At 37.9% G+C, this 12,215-nt stretch overlaps 1 protein-coding gene across 1 annotated transcript; it reads right to left on the bottom strand.

Moving 5' to 3' along the window:
• Positions 1–8,341: 8,341 nt before the first annotated feature.
• Positions 8,342–12,135, bottom strand: LOC103984225 (serine carboxypeptidase II-3). Its single transcript, XM_009401683.3, has 8 exons — positions 11,553–12,135; positions 11,380–11,487; positions 11,031–11,308; positions 10,684–10,944; positions 10,469–10,587; positions 8,970–9,062; positions 8,762–8,867; positions 8,342–8,639 (listed from the first exon to the last, which is right to left on the bottom strand). Exons 1-8 carry the CDS (start codon positions 11,953–11,955, stop codon positions 8,496–8,498), a joined length of 1,512 nt encoding a protein of 503 aa, XP_009399958.2. The 5' UTR covers positions 11,956–12,135; the 3' UTR covers positions 8,342–8,495.
• Between the last annotated feature and the right edge of the window lie 80 nt (positions 12,136–12,215).

Genomic DNA, 12,215 nt, shown 5'->3' with positions numbered 1-12,215 from the left:
TTCTTTCGTTCCAATGATCATATTCAATTGTCCTACAATAATGGTGGGTCCAAATATATCCGTGTGTTAAGTTTGGATATCTACAAAGGCGTTGTACAGAACTTGTTATTTGGAATTTATGTACAATTCAGAATTTATTAGTTTATATGATCATACAGGTGTGTCAAGCTAAATGCCTTTGTGGTTTTGTATTGGTATGTAAATGTGCAATCAAGTGTAATGTATATCTAAAGGACCTAAAATATGATAGCTTTTTCATTTGTGCATTTTGTCGAAACAAGTGTTGGTCATTTTCATCACCTAGCTACATGTGGGATTTATGTGAATGTCTTTCACCTTGAGTTTGTGGAAGATGTTTTGGCACCTTAGTATGCTTGTATTCATTGCAATGTTTATGACACTACATAATTTACATTCTCCATCGATGTGTTTGATTGAATGTTTGAGTAGTTCTAAATTGTTAGCTTTTGATATGATGTGTTTGTTATCGAAATCTTGAACGGTATGCTCCATGCCCATCAAATGCATCTTTGTATAATGTGCATAAATGTTATTTTTGTTATCAGGGCTTGGGATTGTGTTGGTGATACTGTTGAGCTTGATGATGTAAAACATAATGTCTGCTCTAGACGACATTTTTTTCTCTAATCTTTTGTTTTTCAGTTGAGATTCATATTTAATTTAGTTAAAGTGGATGATTGCACATGAAGGGTCATGAGTTTTTTATTTGGCCCAAGCATAAGGATCATCTATTTGCTCTCTTTTAAGAGCACTTACAATGGTGAACCTGTTATGTACATGTGCAATTGTGTATAGTCTATTAGTACTAATTTACTATAGCGGCGATCTTATTCTAAAGTTATGAGTTATAATCACATGGCTGCATATGTGGGATTTATGTGTTTGTTATTGAAGGTGATCGTATCCTAAATTTATGAGTTGTAATTACATAGCTGCATATGTGGGATTTGTGTTTGTTATTGAAGGCTTGAACGGTATGCTCCATACCCAGCAAATGTATCTTTGTTTTATAATGTGTCATATGTTTGTTTAAATATTATGATTTACTTGAATGATATGTCATATACCAAGCAGATGCATCTTTGTTTATAATGTGTCATATGTTTGTTTAAATTTTAGGGTTTGGGTTTGTGCTGTTGATAGTGGTGAGCTAAATGATGCAAAATGTAATTTATACTTGAATTATAATTTTTTATTTTATAATGTGTCAATCAAGGTGCTCACATGTTTTTTTCCTTCCCCAAACATAAGAATTATCTATATGGGTATCAATAGGATTGTTTTCATGAATGATGTTATTGAATTATGATATTTAAGGGATTGGTATGAATGCATCCACTTGTTTTGTTTGAATATTTATCTAAATGTTTTGTTTTCATGGAGTTGCTGCTCTTTTAAGAGCATTTGTAGCGGTAATCTTATACCAAATTTATGAGTTATAATCACATAGGTACAAATGTGGGATATATGTGAATGATTTTTACATTGGGTTTGTGCAAATATGTTTTGGCACCATAGTATCCGGTATTCATTGCAATGGTTGTGACACTATCATAATTTACATTCTCCATCAATGTGTTTGATTGAATGTTTGTGCACTGTTTAATGGTTAGCTTTTGATATGATATATGTTTGTTATAAAAGACTTGAATGGTATGTCCCATACCTATCAAATGCATCTTTGTATAATTTGCACAATTGTTAACATCAGTTATTAGGGCCTGGGATTGTACTGATGGTATTGTTGAGCTAGATGATTAAAACTTAATGTCTGCTTTACATGTCTCAAATTTCTTATTTCCCAGTTGAGATTTATATTTAATTCAGTTGAAACTTAATGTCTGCTTTACATGATTAAAAGGGCGCTCATATGTTTTTTTCCTGCCCCAAGCATAATGATAATTTTTATGGATATCTTTATAGGATTGTTTTTGTGAACGATCTTATTAAATTATGTTATACAAGGGATTTGTGAATGTTTTGTACCTTTAAATTGTTAGCTTTTGATATATATAATTTAGTTGCTGGTATTTTTTTTTTTGGCTTTCTTCTTCAGTCATTAGGAAAAATAATTGCTGGATTGTTACTGTTTTGGTGGACGTACTCTGTAAAAACCATGTCCGCATATGCAATTTGGTGACACCTTCGTTACTTTAAGTTACTTGGCTTATAATTTTCACATCCATATAAATTTGTTTGCATCTCACGTCTTTTTTCATTTGGACCAATGATTTCCGCAGTCTTATCCACAATACCAATTGATCACGTAGTAGATTATTATTATTTTTTCTGTCGATGGTTTCGATTTAACAGTTACAGTTCCAATTGTTGAATCGTAGTTACCAAAACCGATTGATCATTGACTCGACCAATCTTAGTTTTATTGGATAATTGTTTAGACCTGTGAATCAATAGGTTAAATCATATATCAAGAAAATATATTAAAGGGTACATTCTTATATTGTTTCCTTCAAATTTTTTTATTCTCTTTGTCTGTCAATTTCCTTTTCTCATTATCGTCATTTTGCTTTGTCCGTTGTCTTACACTTCCCATGGTCCTTTCTTTTCTTTTTTATTATTATTTTTTTGCTTCTTATCTTTCTTTGTTTTATTCCTCCCATCATCTTTTCTAACTTTCATGTTGTCCTATCAGTAAGATTGCAGGTTTTCTTCATAATGTTTAGTTGATATTACCCAAATACCTATATGGTTAAATCTGATGATTCTAACTTTCATGTTGTCCTATTATGACTCTTAACTTAATTTTTTATGAAGCCCATAGTTACTAATTATGGTTAAATCTGACTAATTGGATCGGTTTATGATTTACTATTTTTTGTTGTGTACTTATTTTTGAGAAGTTATTAAAAAATCACCAAAATAGGAACTTGGAGAACATGTTAAACTCCTGTTACATATGATCGATAAAGTGCCTGGTTCAACCCATGTTTGATTATTCAAAATGCAAAATTGCATTGCTTTGTTGTAACAAATTGGCTTAATTTGGTCGCTTAATTAGTTGACTCTTTGTTATAGACCACCTTGATTTTCTTTTTTTGCCTTGACTAATAAAAAAGTATCAAAATTGATCACCATTATCGGGTGTCGGTAATTTTGACTCCTTGATCAGAACTTTGCGATATGCTTCTGTTATCCGATCGCTCACACTATATCCTAATGATCATTTGTGCTTGAAGTTTGTGCCAATCTCTTATTTAATTAACATAACATGTATCCTAACTGTCTATAACAACCCAAGCTATGCTGATCAGGGCACAGAGAAGAAAGTTTTGGAAGCTAATTACTCTCTACATGCTCCATTTTAGATCTTTTAGCAAAGGAAGCTGACAAGTGAGCACATTGATTAGCCTCGTTATGTGCATGTGGTATTTTAAACTTACGGAATATTAGCCTCGTTATGTGCATGTGGTATTTTAAACTTACGGAATATTTTTTATCTAGTCGAAAATGTTCCGAACACATTTTAGGCAATGCCGAGGAGGTTTGCTCATCATATAGGACTGATCACGTGTGATACCATTATGACATCTCACTCTGGATTCCATAAGATTACTGTATTTAATTACAGTATATAATTGAGCTCATGGCTTTACATAGGTAGCAGTTGTAACATAAGGATAGCTGATAACTAAATTATACCTTTTTTAAATGGCTTGGGGATCTTTGGACGTTCATTGTTTTGACATAATACCATTTTGAGTCGCGCTTGAATGGTTATGATCGAATCCTTCTGAATTTTAATAATTTTTATATTGACAATTATAATTAGGTTTTATGCTTTTTACGAATCCTGATAATAGATGAAGTTTTAGTTGTTTGTATCATCTGCCATGCTCATTATCACATATGGTGTATAACATATGAAGCTGGAAATTAAAAAGAGAAGTGAGAAATCCAGATAGAAGCTGGTGCTTAGTGATTCACTTATGACAAGGTAAATTATTTGATAATAATCTTTAAAAAATAGTGACGAGTTATTTTTAGGCCCTTATATATTTTTTTATTTGATTCCATCAAAAGATTATAATATCAAGGGGATGAGGAATCCAAGTCTAATGATCAGGACACTGAGGTTCATTCATAAACAGAATCAATCTCATAATTTAAGACAATATATGTTGCTCTGTTTCATATTATTTTAAAAAATTATTAATATTTTATTATCATATTTGATAAGTTAAATATTTTTTTGTTAATGGTGTGATTGTGTAGGCTCATAAGGAATTATTCGTTTTAAGCGTGCTTGCATGATTTGTCCTCGGGATTATAAGTCTTAAAAAGTACCTCTAAGAGTAAGTCCTTTGGTTTTCTAACTTCTCAACTAATGTGACACTAAATGTCTTTATCAATATTTAATTAGGATGTGTGATCCCATATATAATAAGAATTTTAAAATTAATATATTTTTTTAAATTATTTTTGATATTATCATAGTTTTAGTTCAACAATTTTTTTTCATGAACTTTTCTAGAGCATGAGGAAGTGTATAAAATTTATGATTTTGCTAATCATGGATCTCACTAGGAGCTATTTAGCATTAGCAAAATCATGAATAAAATTTTTAACTGGTACACAAAATCATGACTTGGTTCTCGATCATCCTATTGAGATCAAAACTCACTCCTGACTTTAAGATCGAGTAGAGGCATAATCAAAGTATTGCCCGACGCCAAAAGAGAAGTAGGCGTAAGCACAAACAAGCGGCGCAGGCCTATGACATAGTGAGCTTTTGTACCGTTGTTCTCCCACTCACTAATATAATAAGTAAAAACACTACTTGTTCTCTTGCTGATTAAGAGAGTATGACTGAGTACATATCACTGCTAGTGCTGCGCGGGGACCCGTCCTTGGATTACGTAGGGATGACTCAACCTTGTAGTATTAAAATAGTCATAACTTTTTTGAACGAATTTAGAATAGACATTGCGATCCTAATTTGGAAGCTCTCTTTTAAGCCCCCACATGGCTGGCAGCGAAGCTATCACTGAAAATTTTGAGCCTAACACCATTGCTTTGGTGGTCTATAGCATTGGTTTTTATCGCTCCAGCGAAAAGGGGCCAACAACATCACTATTCCGACCCCAATATGGTAAACTCTATTTTGGAAAGCTCTCTTTGAGCTCCATGTGGTTGATTGTGAAGTTATAATAGATTTTTAGCCCTAGAATCAGCTCCTTCGTTTATGACATTGGTTTTCATCGTTCCGCACAAAAAAAATTGTCATATAAGGATATCTTAGTACTTTCATCCAAGTATGCTTAACTTTATACTTTTGATTGCTATAGCGCTAGTGTGATTGCACCTATGTTGTGTTTGTCGTTTGATGCCTAACTGCATGTTGTGGCCAGAGCTGGGCGAAGCCCCCAAGTGTTGATCACATGGGGTCGACTCGACCTTATCACACTAAAGTAATCATAATTTTTTCAAACAAATTTGGAATCACTTTGCGACTCTAATTCTAAAAGCTCTTTTCTAGCAACACACCGGTGACTATAAAGCAATTATCATATATTTTAGGTGTAAGAAGTATCGACTCGATTTTTTATGACATTGGTATTCATCACTCGGGTACAAAAAGAGGTGCAACACGATGACTTCTCAAGGATTCACTCATATTAATATTAATCTTATCCTAAGCACACTTAACATTGGAGCTAATGTGATATGATGCTTTAGTGTTGGTATGATTACACCTGTGTTGTGTTTGTTGTCTAATGCCCAAGTGCACATCACCACCAGAGTTGGTTGGACCCCAGGCACGGGTTGCACAGGGTCAACTTGATCTCGTCGTATTGAAATAGTCATAATTCTCTCGAGCGAATTTGAAATTGCTATCGTAACTCTAATCCGACAAGCTCTCTTTGAGCCCCATGCGGTTGATTATGAAGAGGTCATCGAAGTTATCAAGCTTAAGAACCATCACCTCGGTGGTCTATGGCATCGGTTTTCATTGCTCGGTTGCAGAAAGGGGAGAAACATGAGGACTTTCCATGGGTGACCCCTTCTAGTACTACACATGCCCAAGCATGCTTAACTTCGTAGTTTTGATTGGATCGAGTGCTATAGTGCTAGTATGGTCACACCCATGTTGCTTTCGTTATTCGACGCCTAAGTACACATTGCGGTTAGAGCTAAGCATGCCCCCAAATGTGGGTTGCATAGTGTTGACTCAACCCCATCGCACGGAAACAATCGTAACTTTTTTGAATGAACTTAGAATCGTTATCATGACTCCAATCAAGATAGCTCTCTTCGAGCTCCATGTGGCTGATTGTGAAGCGATCACTAAAGATTTTGGGCCAAAGAATCACTACCTTGGTGGTATACAACATCGGTTTTCGTTGTTTGAACGCAAAAAGGGGTATAACATGATGACTTCCCATTGGGTCACTACTCCTAATACTTCACTTGCAAAAAGGGGTATAACATGATCCTACAACATTGATTTTCATTGCTTGAAAGTAGAAGGACTTCTCTTGGGGTCACCCTTCCTAGAACTACGCTTGCCCAAGCATACTTAAGAGTTTTGATGAGATTCGATGGTATGATTGCACCCATGTTGCTTTCGTCACCTAGCACTTAAGTGCACGTCATGGCCAGAGATAAAATAGTCTTAACATTATCAAACGAACTCGAAATTGATATTGCAACCCCAATTTGAAAATCTCTCTTCAAGCCCCACACAATTGATGGGTAAGTGGTCACGAAAGATTTTGAACCCAAGAACCATCGCCTCAGTGCTCTACGACATTGATTTTCATCACTTGAGCACAAAACGAGGTCTATGGCATCGCTATCGAGGCCTCTCTTCGAGCCCAACGCAGCTACTTGTGAAGCGATCCATTGATTTCGGGCTCGAGAACTATTGCTCTCTGTCCTAAGCGATTATTCCTAATTGTTTTAGCAGGATGACTTTTAGCGGTATTAGAATATGATCTGAAGATATTTGGCCAGGTGGTGAACGACTTCCATCAGTATAGCATAAGCAAATACCCGTATTATTTTGAAACCAATTGGAGATGGTGATACGCAGGGCATGAACATAACGATGAACTTTAGGGGAAAATTAATCTTGGTAAGAATTCTTAGACATATAATGTAGGATCCAAAACACGATTGAGAAAACGTCAGAAAAGTTGGTATATGATATTATAAAGAGTAATATGTTGATAAACCATGATCACTGAGGGATTATGATTCCTGAACGAACATAAGGAAATTTTACTCAAAATTGGAGGAAGATGAGCATCAACATAAAGAGGAGGAAAAAATCTTCAAGATAGAATTCAATAGTAGAGTTATTGGTTCTAGTAACTTTTCCTATCCTCGCATCATAGATTTCTAACATAGAAAACACTTTTTTGAAATATTGAATTATTCATTAAAATGAGTTATTAGTTTTTTGAATTTAAATGGTGACTTTGCATGACAACTGTATTAATAAATTGGGCATCGTAGTGGCCTTGATATAGTCTTTTATTTTTTGTCAAAAGAAACAAAATTTATAAGTCAAAACTTGACATCGTCTAATACAGTCAAACCTCTAGGCAATAACAATACTAGAATTTTTTTTATTAATTGCAGCTCGCATATGCTTTTCTAGTAACGGTATGGAAGAAATTATGAAATGTTGGAAGGAAGAGACGATCATGCATATTTTGTTTGTGGGACCCTATAGATTTATGAAAAGATATTGATAGTACGGAAGATAAGTTCACAAACATTCATGGTAGGTTTCCCGGACATCTGGAGGCTCGTCATTGGAAGTGCAATGAGAGGAGAAAAGTTTCAAGTAAATCTAAGGATTTAGAAGTGATAAGTTTATTATTTTCTATCAATCGAGAATTAATAGGTGGAATCCATATCATATGTTGGGCATTATACTACGTCAATTATTACAGTAGATAAACAGTTTTTATAGACGTGACATAGTGAAACATATAAAAGATGTATTCTCATTAAATCAGTACTGCAAGAATAAGCTATCTCTTTAGGTATGTATTTATCCGAATTTCCTAAAAGAATATATACATGCGTTTAATTTATATAAAGGCATACTAACTTGATCGACAAATCCTCGACCGTCTTTTGGAGGAAGAGGATATGTGATGCAAATAGACATTAGATATGTGTTTTTTTATTTTTGAGAATTTTTTAAGTTTTAAACACACAATGATCTCTAATATTCATGATACATGGTTCTAAAATAGATTAGGCTATGTGAATTTCACGAAGTTAAATTAGCGATCAAAATTGAATGGGTGAAAGAGAGAACTTCATAGGTAGATTACCACGAAAGTGAAGAAAAGACACAGAACAGCTGCTTTATTTCGTGCAATGATACTTGTAAAACATTGTTGGGGGTATGATGATGGAACAGGACTTCATAGAGAGTCGTGTGAGGGCCCTCCCATCATTCTTCTAAATCTAATGGATGTTTGAGTTCAGTCTTCTTAAGCTGGAAGATTCTCTCCATTGAGAAAACTCTTTATCATTTCAAGTGACCGAGCTGGTTGGTAACTTGGAACCTCATGCCCTGCTCCTCTAACAGTGGCAAATGTCAGATTTCCATCATATACCACAGCGTATCCACCAACCTGTTTGTTCATTATAAGATAAACATATGATTAGTATTACTGATTTATAAGTATCATGAGTTTGCAAGAAAACACTTATCAGAAATCTGAATAAATGGAGCAGTCTTTGATGAGGAGACTACCTGATCGTTGACTGTCCAGGATCTCCACGGAGCCTTCACTGGAAGTTTCAGTAGGCTGAGAGAGTATGTGGTTGAAGTAACAGGAACCCTTCCATCAATGTCACCACTGCATTTGGTTGACATGCTACCTCGTTCAGTATGATTTAAGTAGGAATTTTATGACAAATAAGACTCTTGTTTTTTATCATTTTATTTAGAACAAACTAACCTGTACACCAAAACCTGTACCCCATTTGCCTGAATTTGTCGAATTATTGGCAAGATTGTAGAAGGGCTGTCCTTCCAATTGGGTATGACTTGGCTGCACCAGCATATGTTTGATTACAAAATTGAAGGAAAAGTTAAGCTATAAGATTAACAGAGTAGAAGCCCTAATGTTAATGTTTATTACACATGCACCTCACAAGGATAAAAATCCTAGCTAGCCAAACATTAAATGTTGACCAATCTCCTAGCTAGCTCCTGTTGCTTTCTGGAAATTACACACTTGATACAAATGGTGTAACATCCCATTAGTTTCACATTGGAAGTGGACAATGTGTATGATTAGCTTATAAGGGTCTGATGAGTGTATTACGTTAACTTCCGCTTAAGCATTTTGGTCCGTCGTTGAGGACCAAAATGGAGTTATTGGCCAGTTAGCTCATTAGACCCGGGTCGTGACATTTAGTATCAGAGCCGACCAAGTATTAGGGCAGGGTGAAAGGGCTCGAGTAGGAAAGGACTACCCGTGGATGGAGTCAGAGAACTCATCACGACGTGGAGCTACCACTGAGTTAATCCTCACATGCACTATGCTAGGGTTCGATCTGGGATATGTTGGACCTTGACGAGGACGTCAAGCTAATTGAGTTGGGGATAATGTAACATCTCATTAGTCTCACATCGGAAATGGGCAATGTGTATGATTAGCTTATAAGGGCCTGATGAGTGTACTACGTTAACTCCCACTTAAGTATTTTGATCCGTCGTTGATGACTAAAATAGAGTTATTGGCCCGTTAGCTCATCAGACCCGGGTCGTCATGACAAATGGTAGTCCGGAAAATTTTTGTTCGCTGTCGTTGGTTTGTAGGCCAACTGTGCTGACCGTAAACCTTCTCCAATATTTGAAAGCTAGCTTTCTTTTCAGCAACTGTGCTGCACATGGCCTTCCTGGAATATTCTCAGTCGCTGTGGGGTTAAGCAGCTCAGGAAAGTGATCGTGTGCCTGATGCATACAATACTATCTCTTTAGCTCGTACACGACGAAACATGAGTGTGAAACACACATGGATTCCACCTAATGTTAGGTAGGACTTCCACCATCTGGACCAGAGGAATTCCACAAGGAACATCCTAGTGGTCGACCGTCTTTGTTTCTGACCACAATAGGTTCCACAAATCAACTGGCATTGATGTGCAACCTCTGCTGCATTATGATCACCACACATGGATAGGTATTTGTAGTGAATCCATTTCTGGTTTTTGCAGTCGACTAAAGTGACAGTCACGTCATTGATCCACAGCACTGAGATCAAATGAAGATGATCATGACCCTAATAGGCATCTCTTTGCTTTTTACCTCTAACCCTGTAATTTATCACCCCTCTCTGTTGTCGACTCTGATGATGATGTAACAACTAGAACAAGAATATTGCCATAAAATGGTGCTGCTAAATCAATCATTCATATGACAGCGTTAAAGAGAGTTTGCTTGGGTGCATACCTGCAGCCAGACCAAGGGTAGTCGAGCTTCGTAACATTAGCATGGAGCGCTTTCTGCACGTCAGGATCATTCAGATATGCCTTAATGTAAACACCGCTACATGGATCGAAATTGTCGATCTGCATCTCTCAGAATTGAGTGAGGAATCTGCTTTTAGCAACCTTGAGATCGAAATGAAGAAGAACGAGAGAGGACATGTGTTGCAAGAGACGAACCTCTGGCTTCTTCGGAGTGGGGGACAAGCTGGATGACGAGCACCGCGGAGCATATATATTGTAGATGTCGAGCTCCTCGAAGACCCTCTCGGCGTCCTGCAGAGCCTGCGCGCACTGCGGCGGCTGTGTGTCGTCCTCGGACGAGAAGTTGCAGTGTTTGTGGATTGCATCCACCGTCGCGTCTGAGATCAGTGCGTGCGTCCAGAAGAAGTCGTACATCCCTCTGTTGTCGCTCTCCATGTCGATCGCCGCATTGCCAATCTTCCATCGAGCAACACGCAGCTTACAGCAAGATCGTAATCGCAAGACAAGAAAAGAAACTGGATCCGAGAGTCGAGTTCTGATACCGCGATCCCTTTGAGATTGATGGCTGCAGCACTGGCCGAGCGGTTCTCGTGTTGGAGGATGGTGAGGGCGAGCTGAGGCACGTAGTGGCCCGCGTAGCTCTCCCCTGCTAAGTAGAAGTCTCTCCCTTTGTACTCCGGAAACCTCTCCATCCAGTTCAGAATGAACACGTACGCGTCCTCGGCTGTCTTCTGGTCGCCGCTCTTGTCGTAATCCGAGGTGGTGTTCGAGTACGAGAAGCCGACGCCGGCAGGGCTCTCCAAGAACAACACGTTGGCCACTGCATCATCACGTTCGATCAGTACACCATGATGCTGCTGCTCACAGTCGCTGTGAATTCCTGCTGCATACCTGCGTTCCAAGCATACGGGTTCCTGTAAAGAGTTCTCCCGTCGCTCATGACGCGGAAGGGACCGAGCTCCTCCATCGCCCCGTACCCGAAGGACGAACAGCCAGGCCCTGGGTCACAGTCTCGTTAAGATCTTGAGGAACATGTAAGAAGCGATGAACTGGTGATCGCTAACCTCCATTGAACCAGAGAAGTAGAGGCTTGGAACTGTTGTCACGGCCGACTGCCTCAGCGAAGTAATAGAAGAGGGCTCGTCCGCTTCCGGCGTCGACGGTGACATAACCTGCATACTGATCGAAGTCTACTCCTTGAGGCTGGCCGGGCAGCTTCACGATCTTGTCCTTCTCCTTCAACCCATCGTTGTCATGTACTCTCGAGGTCAGATCATCGAGAAACATACTAGCCTTAGAGGAAGCAACATCGACTGCTTCCCTTCGCAACTTGGTAACATCGAAGATGAACTCGTTAAGGGCATCTCCCTGCCTCGACGCAAGTCTTGCACTTCCCAGAGAAGCACCGGCAGCGGCTACGAAGGATAAGAGGCAAAGAAGGGAGCACGGGAAACCTCTCCTCATCATCGTTCAATCGATTTGCTATGGTACTCACCTTGGAGACTCGAATCTATTTATACCTCGATCGTATGGATTTACCAAAACTCCAAAACTGATGGGAGTTGGAAAGGAATTTACAATACCTCTATATTTGGCTCGCTGTCGAGATATGATCTGCTCGTCGTGAATGTTGCCGTCTTTATAGGATACGGCTGCCTTGCAATAAGCATTTGTACATGACAAAAAAAGTCAAGCTTTTATTGATTGATATGGCCAACCAAAGATTA

Source organism: Musa acuminata, chromosome BXJ2-5, assembly GCF_036884655.1.
Source record: "Musa acuminata AAA Group cultivar baxijiao chromosome BXJ2-5, Cavendish_Baxijiao_AAA, whole genome shotgun sequence".
Lineage (NCBI taxonomy): Eukaryota > Viridiplantae > Streptophyta > Magnoliopsida > Zingiberales > Musaceae > Musa > Musa acuminata.
Note: the sequence above shows the minus strand (reverse complement) of the source record. Positions and strands in the feature narration are given on the sequence as shown.